General features: G+C 41.7%; 1 protein-coding gene across 4 annotated transcripts in view; it reads left to right on the top strand.

Annotated features, from left to right (window-relative positions):
- KIAA1217 (KIAA1217 ortholog) overlaps window positions 1-18,723 on the top strand; it is a 1,321,668-nt gene that overhangs the window by 268,458 nt on the left and 1,034,487 nt on the right. For all 4 annotated transcript variants that reach the window (XM_078663443.1, XM_078663442.1, XM_078663445.1 and 1 more), the window contains exon 2: window positions 9,227-9,292. In XM_078663443.1, the coding sequence (XP_078519569.1) occupies window positions 9,227-9,292 (66 nt within the window). The remainder of the gene's footprint in view (window positions 1-9,226; window positions 9,293-18,723) is intronic.

Below are 18,723 nucleotides of genomic sequence, written 5' to 3'. Positions count from 1 at the left end.
TTGTACAGCCCTCCAAAACTCTATGTGACAACTTTGTCACCTTCTTCAACGATAAAATAGACAGAATCGAACTATCACTAGACACCAACCCTCCCTTGTTGACCAGCATCATTCCAACAACTACAGAAACCACCTCCACTGACCACATCGCTAACACCTGGTCTTCCTTCGACCCTGTCCATGAAGCCGAGATCCTCAATCTAATCTCATCCTCCAAACCCTCCTCCCACAACCTCGATCCCATCCCCTCACAAATGGCCAAAGACCTCAAACGCACTCTCGCGCCACTTTGGTGTGAAATCATCAACAGCTCCCTAAAGACTGGCACCATCCCGGACTGCCTCAAAGTCGGCCAGGTGACTCCCCTCCTGAAGAAACAAGGCTTAGACCCCAACGACCTCAACAACTTCAGACCAGTCTCAAGTCTGCCTTTTCTAGCCAAAATCCTTGAAAAATGTGTACTACGCCAACTCAACAACCAGCTTGATAACATCAACCTCCTGGACCATAATCAATCTGGTTTTAGAAAAGGATATAGTACTGAAACAGCAATCCTGAACATAGTAGACGACATACGCAACTCCCTCGACGCAGACCAGTGCTGCCTACTCATTCTCCTCGACCTGTCAGCGGCATTCGACACGGTTGACCACAAGCTCCTCATCAAGTCCCTCAAGGAAAGTGTAGGTGCTAACGATATGGTCCTGCAATGGTTTGACTCCTTCCTCCAGAACCGCTTCCAAAGAGTCAAAATAAAATCCTTCACATCCGACCCCCTCCCCGTCACCAGAGGGGTTCCCCAAGGATCCGTTCTCTCCCCGCAACTGTTCAACATATACATGGTACCCCTCACCATCATACTGAAGAAAGCAAACATCCCCTTCCATCTTTATGCAGATGACACACAGATCTACATAGAAACCACCTCCTTCAACGACATTCTAAAGCTCAATAACACGCTCAAAGAAATCCAAACCTGGCTTGGGAAAAACCATCTCAAACTCAATCAAGGAAAAACAGAACTCCTCCTCATCTCCAACAAAGACGACAACCCCCAAATCACAGAATGGATGAAAGCTATCGACGCTCTCAGGGGGAATCTCACTCTGACTAACTCAGTAAAGTCTCTCGGAATCACCCTTGACCATAAACTTTCAATGACGAACCACATCAAGAACTCCGCAAAGAGCGCCTTCCTTAATCTGAAACTCCTCAACAAAATCAAACCTCACATCCCGCAGAGGGATCTCCAAACACCCACCCAATCCTTGGTACTATCCAGACTGGACTATGGGATCGCAACCTTAACAGGCACAGCCCTATCACACCTAGCGCCATTGAAAACAACCCTCAATGCAGCCGCCAGAATGGTCTCAGGGGCAAAGAAATTCGACCACATTTCCCCAGCACTCAAAGACTTAAAATGGCTCCCAATGGAAATGCACGCCAGCTTCAGAACGGCTTGTCTGACGCACAAAGCCTTGCACACCGGGAAACCGGAATACCTAGCCTCCAAGCTCAGGAAAGCGGGCCAGTCCAGAAACCTCAGAAGCTCGAACACCCTACTACTCATCCCCATGAAAACCCGGAAACAAAAAACTGCAACGCGCTCGTTTACCGGCAACGCCCCAAAAATCTGGAACTCCATCCCAGTTGACATCAGGACTACGACCTCATTTCAAGATTTCAAGAGACGCCTCAAAACCCTCTACCTCAACCGTGCATTCCCGAACTCTACCTCAGCAGCTCACCCTGCAACTATGACTACCTCAAACCTACTACCTCAAACTCGCCCCTCAGGCGCCAATTAAAAATGTTAATCCTTGATCTTACATGTATCTCCTCTCCTTGATATATTATTATGCAACCGCTCTCTCCAGCTCGACTGTAAAGCGCTCCGATACCCTCGGGTCTGGCCAGCGCTATAGAAAACTCAAAAAATAAAATAAATAAAATAAAAAATATTACAGAAGTTTGTATTTCCCATATATAGTATAGGTGGCCACAACATTTTCTTCATGTTTTGACCAGCAAAACAGCTCACTTTGTCTGGTGTTGGTCCTGCAGCACCAAATTGATCCATGGGGAAAAATGCTCCCTCTGCCAATCAGATCACTTTATTTTTTATAAGATATATCTGAATCAACCATCCAGGTATACCTACTTTTTAACCCCTTCTTCACCACCTCAAGTACCCCTTTAAACACAAATTCTGTGAAACGACTGAAAAGAGTTACACCAAAGAATGTGTAAAATTCAAACTTTCAGCAAAATTTGGTTCAATTTCTTTCAGCCATATCTTCTGTAACACTTCCTAAATTTTCCTATAGGAATTAACTAGAGAAATTTACTTTTTGTGACCCAACCTTTTTCTCAGCCCCCGTTTGACAGCTCACTTTGAAATGTTAAAAGGTGGGACTGAGGTGGATAAACGTATTTTTGGAAGGTATTGTGAAGATATGTCAATTGCACCAAAGTTGTTAGCAAAACAAAAAATGCTCTTCCTGGGAAACTGTAACCTAACTATAACTACACTGCGGTGACTGCCACTGTGTAATATCTATCTATCTATCTATCTATCTATCTATCTATCTATCTATCTATCTATCTATCTATCTATCTATCTATCTATCTATCTATCTATCTATCTATCTATCTATCTATCTATCTATATATTACCTCTCTACTATCTATCTGTCCTTTTGTTTTCCAAAACTCCTTGCAGTGTTGTACTAGTGCAGCATGTGTGAGCTGCACTGCCCACAATATTACAACCCAAACTCATTCTAAAAGCAAAGAACCATGTACACTCCAATAGCTCAGTTTCAAAATTTACTGCAGACACATCAAAACTAACATGGTTTAGAGGTACCTTCTATACTACAAATTGACTTAACATCATGCAAGATAAAATATTGTATGTGATCATAGAAAGAGACAACATCCTACTACAGAGAACTTTGGCAGTCGTTAGGCCTATAAATTCAGGAGTCGCGCGAGCGCGTCGACCAAGATGGCCGCCACCACCGGAGCTCCGTGAGTTCACCGGCCTAATTAGCCGTTTTACGACGATTTTCCTGTCAGGAATCTTCATTCAATAGCAGCGCTTCCTTTTTCTAACTATTTCCTACCTTGTGACTGTTTTTCGGGCGATTTCACTGTGGGGAAGTGCCTCAGCTGGCTCCTTGGTTCCTCTCCCCTGCCTCTGCTCCAGCTTCTGCCGGTTTGCTCTGCATAGGGGGCGGAGTGCTTACAAAGAGAGGGCCTGGCTTGGGCCTGGCCACACCCACGACCTAGTTTAGCTGCTGCACCAGTCCTTTTCAAGAGCTTTTAGGGCATTTTATGTCCTTTTTCCCTCACATTTATCAAATTTTGAGGTGTATTTTCATATTTTGTATTTATCTAACGCAAAAGGTTATTTTTTCTCCTCAAAATGGAAAATAAAAATTTGGCTGCTAATAAAAGAAAAAAGCAGATATCGCCTACTCCATCTAAATCTAATGCTGTTGACTCTTCTGAACAGTCCCTTGCTCTAATTTTGGAGGAAATTCAAGCGCTGCGCATGAATACTGATACTATTGCGACTGAAGTGAAAAATATTCGCAAAGATGTGGCTTCTATGTCCATGAAAATATCTGATAATGCTATAAAAATTCAGGACAATAAAAATAAATTGGACTCTTTTACACCCTTGGTGAGTCAAATAGTACCAATGCGTACTCAATTGCTGGAATAGGAAAACTGTCATAGACAATACAATCTCCGTATTTTCAACCTGGCTGAAGAGATTGAGGGATCTGATTGTCGCTTATATCTAGAGTCTTTGCTACCTGGACTTCTGAATATCAAATTCCCCGAAAAATTTGAAGTGGATAAGGCTCACAGAATTCCCTCACATAGATATCCTCGCCACACTAAGCCCAGGCAAATGATTTTTAAGGTTTTGCGACACCATCACTTGGTCCTTATCAGGAAAGCAGCAAGAGACATTCCCTCACTCTTAGTGAATGGTTGTAAAATCTTTATCCATCAAGACTTTGCTAAGGAAACGGTTGCTATTCGCAAGGAATTTTCCTCTTACCGTCCACAACTGAGAAGCCTTGGTTTTAAGTATGGTCTATTTGATCCTTCTACGATGAGAGTCTGGAAAGACACCTTCTCTAAATCTTTTCATCGTCCTGAAGATCTACATCTTTTTCTGGAACAACAAGCTTCACCGTCAATGGACACTCATGACCCTGTTACTTGAACGTTTATAATCTAATTTATCCTGGCATTTAAATATTTCTCTCTTCACGGGCTCCAACGGTTTTATGGCCATGCTTGAGGAACGGGTGTGCATCTCTGTATTCTTCTTTATGTCTCTGTTTCTTGTTTGTCATTTTTCCTTCCTTTTGTGTTTATTCCTTTTGTGTCTTTCCTTTTCTTACTCTCTACATAGAGTCGCTCTTTTCCATGGCTGTTTTTCATTTCCTCTTCTTCTGCTTCATTCTTCTATCCTCTTCCTCCTAATTCCTAATGGCTAATACTCATAATGTTAAAATTGTTTCACTTAATGTTAAGGGTTTAAGGCATCCTGTTAAACGCACTAAAATCTTGGACTACTTGGGTGCGTGCAACGCTGATATTTGTTTCATCCAAGAAACACATGTTGATGACAAAATTTTACACTATATGAAGAAAAAGTGGGTAGATAATATTGTTTCCTCTCCTGCGCAAGGAAAGAAAAATGGTGTTGCAATTCTATTTGCAAAAAGGTTGCACTGTCAGATTCTTAGTAAGTTCGCAGACACAGAAGGTAGATATGTAGTGGTTAAGGTTAAAATTTATGACTCAACCTTCTTTTTGCTTAATATTTATGGTCCTACAGCTGACGATCCTTCTTTTTGGTCTACTTTAACTTTTGAAGTTCTGAAGTTGGGGCAGGTTCCTTTGATTGTTGGGGGGGATTTTAATGTGATTATTGATCTGTTACTAGATGGGCTTTCCACTACAAAATTCCGACCTCCTAAAGTTTTTCATGCCTTTAAATCTTTCCTTCACACAACCAAGCTGGCTGATATTTGGAGGCTACATTTTCCTACTGATAAATGGTTTTCCTTTTTCTCTAATCCCCATAATTCTCATTCTAGGATTGATTATTTTTTGCTTTCACCTTCACTAATTCAATCAGCCACTAACCCTATTATAGGTAATATTGATATTTCAGACCATGCCCTAATTTCCTTTGTTTTAAATATTTCCTCTACTTTTGCCAAGCAAAGTCGTTGGCGTATGAACACGAATGTGGTACTTAATGATAAGCATAAGTCTAAACTTTTACAAGCTATTCAAGACTATTTTTTATTCAACCCAGAAGGTTCAACTTCACTTGTGAATAGATGGGATGCCTTTAAGGCCTACATTAGAGGTGCCTCTATTTCTATTATGGCCCATGAGAACAAACAATTTAACTCTAATGTTAAACATTTGGAAAAACAAATTGCTAAATTTGTACGTTTATTTATTTCCTCTAATGACCCTCAACTCAAATTTAAACTACAAAAGCTTCGTTATGAATTTAATGCTATACTCAGTACTAGAGCAGGACTCCAACTTACAAAATCTAATGCTAAATTTCGCTTTAATATCAATAGATCTGGAAAACTTCTTGCAAACTATTTACGAATCAAGAAGGATAAAACTCAAATAACATCAACACGTGGTCCTCAAGGTCAAGTCGCTATTTCCCATAATGATATTGTCCAAGAATTTTTACATTTTTATTCTAACTTATATAGTAAACCAGCCCCCTGTGATGATTCTTTAATTGATTCATTTTTAAATAAGTGTAATTTACCTCAAGTTTCTCCCTCAGACAGAATAGGCTTAGACTCTCCAATTACTTGTGATGAGATTTTACTTGCTATTAAGTCACTTCCCAAGAATAAATCCCCAGGGTCAGATGGTATCCCAGCTGAGTTTTATAAAGAGTTTCAGGCTTACCTTTTACCTTATTTAAGTGCACTTTTTTCTCATTTTGGTTCCTCTGGCACTATTTCGGGCTCCTTTATGGACTCTCTAATCATTGTTCTGCCCAAACCTGATAAGGACCCTACCCTGGTTGCTAATTATCGTCCCATTTCCCTAATTAACCAGGACTGTAAGCTTTATGCTAAAATCCTTGCCACTAGATTAGCTCCCATACTTCATTCCATCATTCATCCAGATCAATCTGGGTTTATGAAAAATAGGTACTCGGCTAATAATATTAGATCACTCTTACACGTTATTGAACAGAGTCCACATCTTGCTTCCCCTGCGGGAGTGATGGCTTTAGATGCAGAAAAAGCTTTTGACAAAATTCATTGGCAATTTTTATTTAAAACTTTGTTATCTTTTAATTTTGGTGCCCATTTTATTCGTATGATTTCTGCTTTATATTTTGCCCCTACTGCTTGTTTGTTTATTAATGGACAAATTTCCACTCAATTTTCCCTCTTTAGCGGTATTAGGCAGGGGTGTCCCCTTTCCCCACTGTTATTTTTAATTGGAATTGAGCCCTTTCTTAACTATATCCGATGCAGTGATAATATTCAGGGTATTGCGATAAATGATGTCACAGTTAAAACTCTAGCCTATGCAGATGATGTTTTATTGTTTATTAGTAATCCTCTTTCCTCTGTTCCCTCCTTATTAGACATTATTGCAAAATATTCAGTGGTTTCAGGTTATAAGTTAAATGTAAGTAAGACACAATTTTTTCCTTTGAATGCTTTTTGTACCCCGGATATGCTACCAAACACCGATATTCTTTGGCAGAACAGTAAGCTGAAATACTTAGGTATCCTATTTGCCTCCTCGTTGCCAGCTACATTATAACTAAATAGTGATTTTATACTTGACTATATCAAAAACAAATCGTCCAAATGGTCTCCCCTTTATCTCACTTGGTGGGGTAGAATGGAGGCTATAAAAATGAATATTGCACCAAATATCTTCTACTCATTAACCATGATTCCCACTCAATTTCCTCTCAAATTTTATAAAGATATTGATAAAATATTATCTAAATTTCTCTGGTCTAACAAGGTCCCTTGTATTGCTTACAGGAAATTAAAACTCCCTAAGTCCCAGGCTGGATTTTCCCTTCCAGACTTTTACCTCTACCATAAAGCTTTTATCTTAAAACAAAGCTCTTTATGGTTCACAAACTCACATGTGGTTAAACCTCCAATTTGGTTTGATATTGAATCTTCAATAGTACGACCCTTTTCACTGCCCTCTTTGCTGTCAATGTCTTCTGCATCTAAGATTATTCGTCTGTCGTCTATAATCAAATCCTCTAGATTAATAATTAATGATTTGGATTCTAATTTGGATTTGCCCTTACTCTCTACAGTCCACTTGTCTTCATGGCATAGTGCTTTACTTAAACTAAACAGAAAAATTAATTTCTGGTCCTCATGGATTTCAAAGGGAATTTTTTATCTTAAAGATGTATTTTGTGGAAATGCCTTTATTCCTTTTGAACAACTGCAGTTGAGATTTGATCTCCCAGCTTCTGGTTTCTCAAAATACCAATCTTTATGTAATTCAATTTTGGATTATTTTCCCAATGGTATTCCCTCTTCCACCACTAATGACCTATTAATTTACCTTACGGCTGTTACGTCTTCCCCCAAGCTGTCTCTGTTCTTTATAAAAAATGTACCTCCTCCCAGGGCTCCAATGTCGGTGCAATATCATCTTTTTGGAATACTGAACTTTCCATCTCCCTATCAGATAACACATGCTCCTCCATATGGCTTAACAGTATTTCTGGTTGGCTTCCAGTGTCTCTTTATCAGACTAATGCTTATATTTTATTTAACGCCCTATGGACCCCATCTCGATTATACCATGCGAAATTGTTACCATCTGATGTTTGTTGGCATTGCACTTCCAATTCTGGGTCACATCGTCATATGTTATTTGAATGCCCAGTTATTATGAAATTCTGGTCAGAGGTTTGGAAGGTCATTTTGAAAATGTTACCTTTACACGATGATATTTCTTATACTATGTTAATATGTAAATCAGTTCCCCTTTCCTTTCCTCTTAGTGAGTCAGAGGCAAAGTTATTTAATTTTTTAATTACAGCTGCTTTAAAATCCATTACTTTTTGTTGGAAAGATGCTTCTTCTCTTTCAGTTCATGCTTGGTGGTCATAGATTATCTTTACAAGAAGAGGTGCCCAGTTGTCTCTTAAAGGCGTTATTCATAATTCGCAGTCATTTCAATCTTTTTGGTCTCCTATTGATTCGTATGTTATGCAATGATATGATTAAGTGTTCTCTTATGTCTTTTGATGATTAATTTCCCCTCATTTACCATCCTTTTTGTTTTCAATTTAATTGAGACTCTATATTGTTTTATTTTATGATTCTATGATATGTGCACCCCCCCCCCTCTTTTCCCCCTTCCTACTCATTTTTGGCTTATTGCATTTTATGCTCATAATTTCATCATTTTTGCATGTAAAATGTATTCTTTTTGTATTGTATTTGTATTGTATTTGTCTATTTCTTCTGTTTCCAAAATAATTCAATAAAATCATTTTGAACTTAGGCCTATAAATTCAAATGGAGTATGTTATTTCAATGCTTGCTACACTCTACACAATATATTATTTTTGTATCAGGACACCTCATTCTAAAAAACAATTCTATTAGCATCAATGAGGCGACCTCTGAACAACTCCTTCATATAGGATATAAGTATTCTGTTGCAACACAGAGTAAAGGTACTGTAATATATATTCAACAAGCTGTTAAGGTCAGGGTTGACTACATCAGTTGATCATAAGAGTCAAATCTTTACTCTGGTATAATCGAACTGTGTATAATGCTCAACTACAAGCTTACCAAGACTGTTTAACAGACCACCCAAACCGGCAATCACATTACATTGTATGAACTGTCAGTATTCTTCCGGTGGGTGTACAATGCTGTGAACATATGGGCATGAGCTACCTGAAGTGCACACGTGCCGTATAGTGGGTCACCTTGCCTCGATTTGGGCATAATGTGATGTTAGAGTGTTTGTGAAAGTGAGGTAAGCATCACCTAACAGGTCACTGGCTCAGTGATTAGAGCTTTTTTCCTACAAGTTGTGTGCCAGCAATAGTATGCGTGATAAAATGCCAGTGTGGTCTGTGTGAGACAGGATACTTAGTCAACCTAACACGCCTCTCTCCTTTTCTCAGTGTCTACTGCTGATCAGGAGTCAAATGGATTGGGATCACAAAAGAACGCTGACTGTCCCCCGGAAGGTAAGCAGTGTGTGTCAAGAGCTGGTCCTCACTGCCTTCAAGTTGAACAATCATGTAACAATGTTGTCACATATGACTGTGTGTACCTAATAGTCAGCGTGGGAAGCATACAAACTCACTTTACTGTCATTGCTGACTTATCAATGCACTTTCTGAGCAGTTTCACATACCAGCAGTTGTGAAAAACTTCACACGCCACATTTTGCTATTCAGATGCTTGAAATGGCCACATCTGTTAGGGACCATGTTGAGGCAAACTGACATGGTGTGCACTGAGAACATGTGTACTTGTCTAACCTTCAACACGCATCCCTTTAAAGTCTGTGTGTCTCTGAGTTTTTGATACGCTTTCTCTCATTGAGTGTCCCTTGCCACACACTAGCTGGATTTCATTAAATATTTTCAATTACACAATTTTGCCACATGGTGACACCGAAGACAACTACTCTCTATATACTATAGCATTATCCTTCCTGCTCGGGTGCTGTGGTGAAAAGCTAGTACTGCAGCTGGCCCTTTCATCGGGCTGTGTGGGATAAGAATGCCTCGCTAAATAAGTAGAGAGAAATCAAAATGTGAACTGCTCAGTTGACAAAGCAATCATGCAACACCAGAGAAAGTCAGGTCGTCGGCTTAAACTGCAGACTCTGGTGCTGGAAACCAGGGTTCGAGCCTCAAGATCGCGTCCACATCCTGTGATTCTGGGTAAATCACTTTTATCTCTCCGTGCTTGAATGTGTAATGTAAATACGGTGCTCATATAAAGCGCTCCAATACCTTCGGGTCGAGTTCTTGCTATATAAAAAATATGCAAAGAGGAGCCATTGTTTTGTACAAATGATTTGTATTCTACTTCGGATTTATCAAGCTCATGTTGTTATTGCGTTCGGCAGAGTAAGCCTTTAAAAGAAAGTGATATATAACACATTGCAAACATGGGACAAGTGGAACAGGTGCAATAACTGTAACACCACCAGCCATTACAAATATAACAAGCATTGGCAGAAGGCAATAGGTTGGGCTTGCATTTTGAGATCTGCTTAAAATATCTAAAACTTCAATTGAAAAAAACCAAGCATTGAAAAAGCCAATAGGTTTGGACACTAAAACGCTGCGCTATTAGATGTTCTGATGCTTTTCCATTGGCTTTAGCAAGGCAAAATGGCTGCCAGTGCATCATGTGCAAACGCCGCCCATGGGCTTTCTGTTAAAGAAAATACATTCTTAAATGGCCGCTGATGAACATGCATGCATCGTCATGACACATGCGCTAAAAAAAAATGAAGTAAGCAGCACTATAGCACTTTGCAGCTAGAGGCCACTCATAAACAATGTTTTAAAAAAACGAGTTACAAAATAAATAAATAACATAATTGTTGATGGGGAGTGGGACACGGCACGTCAGAGAGCTAATTGGGGAGCAGGCTGAAGAGGAGGACATGGAGCATCAGGGAACATCTGGGGGCATGGGAAAGAGGTGAGAAACTACAGACCGTGCAAAGGCAGGCGAAATAAGCGAACAAGACACCAGAGAAACTCATTCAATCCCTTGTAGTGTGAAACTTAAAGGAAAAAGAATCCCATCAAGGCTGAATGGATACAACTCATCTCTTAAGTACACTGTGAGACGGAAATGATCCTAGGCAGAAAAAAGTACGAAAATAGGGAAGAGAACTATCCAATCGAGATCAGGTACCTGATATAGACAACAAAGCAAGCAGTCATGAGCAAGGGGTGACCCAAAGCCCACTCTAAGTATATGATATGTGTTGAAGACAATAGGTCTGCCAATAGACAGCTAAAGCTGCATTTAGCCAAGACCTAAAAATTATTCCTTTCTGTATATAGGTATATTTTAAATTATTGACAGCCATACGTCTTGCAGAGAGCTGTGCTTTCAAGACATCTCTAGCAAAGGGGTTATACTATAGATGCAGTGATATAACACTGACTGGCAATGGTCTTTCGAGGGTCAAGTCAGAGTAGTCATTAAGCATCAGTCATCAGCCATGGTTGTCAAAGAAGTGATAGAAGTCAATGCCCAACTCCCACATGAAAGGTATGGAGGCATGGATCACAAATGGAAGGAAGACACGCAGGAGACAGGTATTTTGTTTGTTTGAATCCTTCTTTTGTTCCAGAGGCAGCATTTCAACAAACTTTCTTTGGCTGACTTCCCAATATTCTGATTGATATGGATACGGATACCAGGGGCACCCCAGGCTCGTTCGATTTATCTGTTTGAGCTGGTGCTTTAATCAATATTCTACTTCTATTAAATTATTTAACCTCTTTTGATCTAGATATTTTGCACTGTCTGATTGTTATTTTCAAGTTATCCTCCGCTGTTGTTTTCATGTTATCCTTCGCTGCATCAGAACTGTATGCATACAGGCAAAACTAGGGCACCAGACCGACTGGTATATGAATACTGACTTTGATACAGTCAGCATTCAGAGTGAAAGCTATAGAAAGTCTTCACAATACACTGCTTTGTCTTGTTATAAAACTCCCCTTGCCTTTCGGGTTCCTCCTCTGCCCATCGCCCAACAGGCAGGTGTATTACGTGAACAACTCCAACCACTAATCAATCCGGAAGTCACTTGGAACATGATTTTCATAACCGCTGTAAAGGCTTGCGATGGCAATAATTTTTCTGTTAGCCAACAGAGCCAACATTTTAAAATATCTGGTAAATATTGGGAATACCCTGTTGTAATATGGATTCTGGTCTTTATATCCTCATCTTTACAACCTGGTATCCCTTGGCTTGCAGGACCAAATGCTCAATCCACTGAATGTTTTCATTAATAGCGTAACAAAGGGGATGGGGATGTTTGGGGATGGCAGCCTCCCACCCGCTCTTACCTGCGGCCGTCTTTGGGAGGCAAAATGGAAACACCAGCACCCCCAAACCCCCCGCTCCTACATGCGGCGGCAAATGCAATGGCCGCCACGGGTGGCAAAATGTCTAGCTATGCCACTGAGTTTCATAGTATTTAATGGCAAAAGCTTATGACTGCGAGTTCAGAAAGGTATTTTGTGAGTATTCTATTTAAAGTGCAGAGTCTCCGCACATTAAACATAGGCCAGTCCTATCTTATTATATGTGGAGACTCCGTAGTCATAAAGATAGTACTAGTAAAATACCTTTATGAATAGCAGAAATCCATAAACATACACAAAAATTTAAGAGTACCCAGGCCAGGCTTCTACAACGAGTAGCTCGTGAGCTACTGGTAGTTCTGTAGCTACCTGTAGGTAGTTCTCCTGTGTGCAGCCCAGCCTACTAAATTAGAAGCTTTTGCTTTGCTTGAACTAATGTATGTAAAATAAAACTGAGAGTTTGTATTCAAGATGAAAATGTGTGCTTTTTCAGAACTGTTTGGAGAAAAATTGCTCAATTTCGGAAATATATTTAAAGCTGATATTTGAGTGATAACTCATGTGGTACTGTGTGGCTATATTATTAATACCATTACCTTGGTGTCAGGGGCACTGGGTTATGCATTGTCCATTTAAAGCAGGGGCGTAACACAGGCCCCCGCAGCCTGGGGGGCCCTCACGCTACAGGGGCCCCCTTTGATGTCACGCAGCATTTACAACTATACACATCCGTCTGGGACGTGAATTACATAACTTACGTAAGTTACGTTTGCCCAGCCTTGCCGTTGGTAATTAAATGATGCGCGGGCTGCGTCTACGTGGTCCCCACCATTAGGGCGGAGCATAGGGTTGGCTGGTCATTGTCAATGTGCATGCCGCTTTGCGCACTTAAAAATGCGTGTGAGGTGCGATGGCTCAGAGAGACCGTGCGGCCATACTGTAATTACTGCTAGCCTCTGGATAACCTTGCCCAGTCTTCTGCCGAGCCTGCCACTGGAACTGCAGGCCCGTCCACCGGTGAGCCTGTCACAAAAGTCTCTGAGGGTGGGGTGGGCACTGGCAGCATACCGGACACGCTAGTCGCATGCATCACAGGGCTAGGCATAGAACGTAATATAGGCCCCGCAGCCCCCATCAGCGCTGAGCGCAGTAATTGTAGCGTGCATGGGTGCCCCAGTTGCATCATAACAGTCCTGACCTGATAACTTCTTTTACTGAAACAACTTGAATGTATTGTAATTTTATAAGTCCACCCCCGCCAAAAATGTTTCCTCTGTTAAAGTGTGTTGGGGCTGCAGACAGGGAAGGGTGACATTCAATGGGAGCTGCGATCTGCTTCTGTCCCAGGTAAAGAATGTAGGCCCCAGTTTCTAATTATAAGATGCGTCATTCCTAAGAATACAAAAATTGCTCTTTAATTAGGTCGGGCCAGGTATCCCTTGCTAGTCTTATCAAGACAGCAATTGCATTTCACTGCCTGCTCTTTTCTCACATGAAGTGACAACCCAGTGACATTCAGGGCCGGACTGGGAACTAAAACCGGCCCTGGCAAAGTGCTCGGCCGCCCCCCCCCCTCCCCACTTGGGGGGGTTGGGGGTGCCGCTGAGTGCTTTGCCAGGGCCGGTTTTCGGCCGACAAACGGCCCTGTAACAAAATCGGCCCCCAGGGGCCCAAAACCGGGCCCCACCCTTGCGGCGCACCGGGGGATTGCCCGGTGCCTGCTATGGCCAGTCCGGGCCTGGTGACATTCCTGGCAAAATCTTTCGTGGTGACATCCCCCTCAGGGCGTGAGTCATTCCCAAAGACCCCGTCATTTTCCTTTTGAATGGCTCACATCTGCGCATTTCTCCCCCCAGGCCCTTGTTTAGTTAAACTTGGGAAGAGAACATTGCTGGGGAGAAAGCTCTGTGGGTTGATGCATAGGCTGCTGGTATTGGAAGCGGATTGGAACCGGATTTTTAATTAATGACAGCAGCATAAGAACGATCGGGTTCAATAAATATAGCATTTTTTTGCTTATAGTGCTACGAAGCAACAACACTGCGCCAGCAAGTGCAACTGAACATTAAATGAATGAATGAATGAATGGATATTAACATAAACTCCTTCATTAGGAAAAGAAATAAGGGACATACCCCATAGTACAAGATGAAATGACACAAACGTGATACAAGCCAGCCACAATAAATGACGTTTATAGGAATTATATGCACTTTAAAGAAGCTGCTTTGTTTTGTCTATAATATGTTATATATATCAGTTAAACAGTGCAGAACTGTAAAATATCTTGTAAAATTATATATCTGATATAAAATTAGGATGTATGACGTTACAACGCAGGCTATTACAACGCCTGCCTTTACAACGCGGTTTTTACATTGCATACCATTACAACGCATAAGGCTTTTGGGTGTTGGATAGTGAATAGTTTAATTTACTATTCCAACTCCAGTCCCCGTGGACACTAGGGAAGGTTATTGGATAGTAAATTAACCTATTCCCTATCCTAGAGCGCCCCCCAGCGCAATGCGTTGTAATAGTTTGCGTTGTAATGACCGCGTTGTAATGGTAGTGCGTTGTAAAAGTTTCGTTGTACGTGATGTTTACCATAAAATTACCGCGTTTAATTGTCTTCCGAAAATAAACATTCTGGTTTTAGAACCTCTCTGAGCTCCATCGCAGGGCCCGCTCAAAGCAAGTAGCCCTCCGTTGGAAAGGACTTGTTCCTAGTTTGTTATTCAGGTTAAGAAAACAAATGTCTCTCACATACACATACTAAAGGCACCACTCACGTGGGTCCAACTCTGATAAACTTTTCTTCCACTCCCTGAGTGGGCAGCTCTCTGTAACCTGCCCTGATGACTGCAGGGTGATTCTGTTGCACGCCCTCGCTGACAATCGTCCTTACTGAAATGGTGGACGAACAGCAAACCTCTGAGGGCATCCTTATTAAACGAGGCATCGCACGTGGCCTAGTGCAAACATATGTCTCTGAGCTGTGGAATTTCTCTATCGAAAGACAAGTGCTGCTGTATCCACCGCAAAGCGCCTGGAAACGAATGGCGTTTACACCTGGAGGTGGTGCTAGATCTCTTACAAGAAGGGGAAGAACCTTTGCTTGATCTATTGACCACTGCTGAGAACTGAGATCAGCACTTCTGCACGTTGGAATTTCCAAATCAGCTTTTGCTATGAGACACATTTGTTTGGAGTGGAACATAGGGCTCTTGTATGCCTTCCCCCAATACTACTCCTGCCCCGGGTCCTTACGAAGATTACAATAAACTGGGCCCAAGTCATTCTAGTGGCTCCGGGGGCATAACACAGGCCCCCGCACTTCAGGGTCGTGGTCCCGCAGCACTTAGCACTACACACATCCATCTGGGATGTGAGTTACATAACTTACGTTACGCTCGCTGCCGTCAGTAATTAAATGATGCTCGGCTGCGCGGTACTCACCATTAGGGTGGAGCATAGGGTGGGGCTGGTCATTGTCATGCCCATGCCACTTTGAGCAATAAAAAATGAGTGTGAGGTGCGATGGCTGAGAGAGACCGTGCAGCCATAATTTAATTACTGCTAGCCCCTGGCTAACCTTGCCCAGTCTTCTGCCGCCGACTCGACCTGCCACTGGAGCTGCAGGCCAGGCCTCAGGTGAGTCTGTCAGAGGAGTCTCCGAGGGTGGGGTGGGGTGGGCAGCATACCAGACATGCCAGTCACATGCATCATGGGGCCAGGCGTTGAACGTAATATAGGGCCCATAGCCCCCATGTTCCAGCCTCCGGGGTCCCTATCAGCGCAGTAGTTGACGCACGCATGGGTGCACCAGTTGCCTCAAAACAGTCCTGACCTCATAAATTAAATGGTGTGCTTCTGAGCCTCTCAATAGTGAAGATGGGTTGCCCCTCTCCTCTCTCCTGTGAACCAGCCCAGGATAATTGTCTTTGTTTGTAGCACATTCCGATGACCAAGTTATAGATAGAGCCACACAACTATAGGGACAGCAATTACATGTTAGGTTACGTTATTTATGTTAATATACTGCATTCTATGGAAAATATGTCCCACAGCCCAAATGTTATGTCTGTGCTTAGTTAGATGTAAGCAAAATGTTCTATTTAATGTTTTGTGTTGGAAGTTTGTGTGTGTTCCATGCCATTGAAAAGTGCTTTTCGGGGGCTACATTGCAGCGAGCTGTATAGTATATCTGCGCTGTGTGAGGTGTGTCCAGTGCATTCTGTTCAATTTTTCCATGTGTTTTATACTACTTACAATGCTCTTGGGAGCTGCGTGCCATCCAGCTATATGGCATTTCTGAGCTATGTGCTATATAAGCTCTTCCCAGTGTGCGCCATTACGTCTGCCTGTGATGTACATTATTGAAAAGTGTTGTTGGGTGCTACAGTGCACCACAACAGTCAGTCAGCTGTATGCTCAACATACCTTTGTAAACTGGTTACAGTTGCTTAGTATTTTTCTGGTTCCAATGCCCCCTGGGCTCCCACTCTGCCTATTCCTTGCATTTGAAATTTACATTTACTGCTGCAGTGTGAGAATGCATTTCATAAAAAGGAATATAAAGTAGGGTTGCCAAAAGAAAAAGTGTCAGCCATGTGTTGTTTAAAGAGCCTGGAGTCTTGGCACTAAATAGTTATAAATAAATAAGTATGTATTCATTTGTAATGTGACTTTTCTGACTTTGTTCCCCTTAATTATCAGTCATGGATCTCATCATTCAGGCAGCTCTAGAACACTATTTAAAGTGCTTTCTATTTATATTTACTGTTCAAAGTATGCACAGATAAGTGCTGAAAATATGGCTTTAGGTGACTGTTTATTCTTGCCCAGTCTGGGACATCAAAATAATGAGCTGGCCACCCTAATCATAAGACTGGAAGTTTGTTGCATGATCAGCACATTATTTATTTCCTACACCTTTAATCCCTGATTAATAGCAATAGTTTAACTTATATATGAAACCCTACACCGCCGTCAATAACTTGCTGAGTTACTTCAAGTGTCTGGGAATGCACTCTGCAGTAGGACAACTCACTCCTCATTCTCGCCCTTCACTTTTACGCTCACCCTGCACTCTCAGCAATCACAATGCACTCACTGAACACCATGCACTCACACCATTCACCCACTCACTCTCCACTCAGTGATCACTCCGCACTCACAATGCACCTGCGCTATTCACCTTGTACCTCACCCTGCAGTCACATGAGCACACTACTCACCCTGCACTCATGTGACACTTCACTCACCTGTCACTCTCTCTGCTCAATCTGCAAACTCACTCAAACAAGGCCATCACTAACCATGCTTTCTTTTTCGTCCCACTCTGTACTTACATCTGCACCTAAATTCATATGGTCACCTCCCTCACCCTGCAGTCACTCCTCTAACCCTACTCTCACACTGTCACATCACTCACCATGCACTCACATGGGCATTCCTGCCACCCACAAAGGGCAGAGGGTCAATGTACCTGCTAAAAAGAACATGTGAGTAAACTATGAGTAGCACTTTTAAAAAAATGTTTGTCAGAAAGGTGCTATAGAGAGATAAGGGGCATTGTTGGTTAGTGGTAGTGGGGAATTCATGGAGAAGGAGGAAGTCGGGGTGGCAAAAAAGACTGTTGCACCGTGTGCGACCAGTGCTATTGCCAGGCCCGGCTGGGAGTGGTAGCCCATCCTTCCCCCCGAAGTTTGGGTCTAGTTACGCCCCTGGTTTCAATCCCCTAGCCAACTTATGACTTTCGTTCTCGCTTCTCAGATTTGTTATATGAGGCTTAGGTTGGTGATGGCCACTGGGGAAGCAAGGGGCAAAGCCAATCTGTGAATGGGCAGATGTGTGCCACCCCCAGTGCTTTACCCATTTGATCTCCATAGTATAGATATGTTTCAATCTATGGGCATTACATGGTACTTCCCGCATTTTAAACCATGAGTGAAAGCTCACAGAGTTGAATATGGACTTTGATTTTTATTTTAAGCATACTGCTATGCTAATACAGAATTGTCAATCATGTTGAAAATAACAAGTTGCTTGAGTCCAAAATTTATATTTTTTGTAGGCAACAGTGTGTATAATGTGAGGGCACTTAAGTCTTTTACTCCTCTCTGTATTGATGTTAATTATTTACCGAATGTGCAATATTCATCTACATTTTTGAAGATCAGGGATTCGTCTTCACAATAACCTCTCTGTGGAAAAAAGGATGTGTTCATCACACAACATAACGAACCCCTTAATATAGTTTGCTTTAGTCCCTTCCAAAGTTCTATTGCATTCATTGGCAAAAGAGAAAGGAAGGTGACCTGAATCTTACTTTTTCCTTTAACAACTAACCACGTTATCAATATCATCTCCAGCTTTACTCTGAACATCCGAAAAAACTTCAATGTATACTTGCTCAGATGGAGAACTGTTATATGGGAATGGAGTGCATTAAAAAAAACATGTTTACACATATTTTAAAAGAAAACTTATAACTAGCTACTATTTGTTAGCAATCATGTGCCGCTTGTGCAGCTTTGGAT

The sequence above is a fragment of the Lissotriton helveticus genome, chromosome 10 (assembly GCF_964261635.1).
Source record: "Lissotriton helveticus chromosome 10, aLisHel1.1, whole genome shotgun sequence".
Classification (NCBI taxonomy): domain Eukaryota; kingdom Metazoa; phylum Chordata; class Amphibia; order Caudata; family Salamandridae; genus Lissotriton; species Lissotriton helveticus.
The sequence above is the reverse complement of the archived record's forward strand: the minus strand, read 5'-3'. Positions and strand labels throughout refer to the sequence as shown.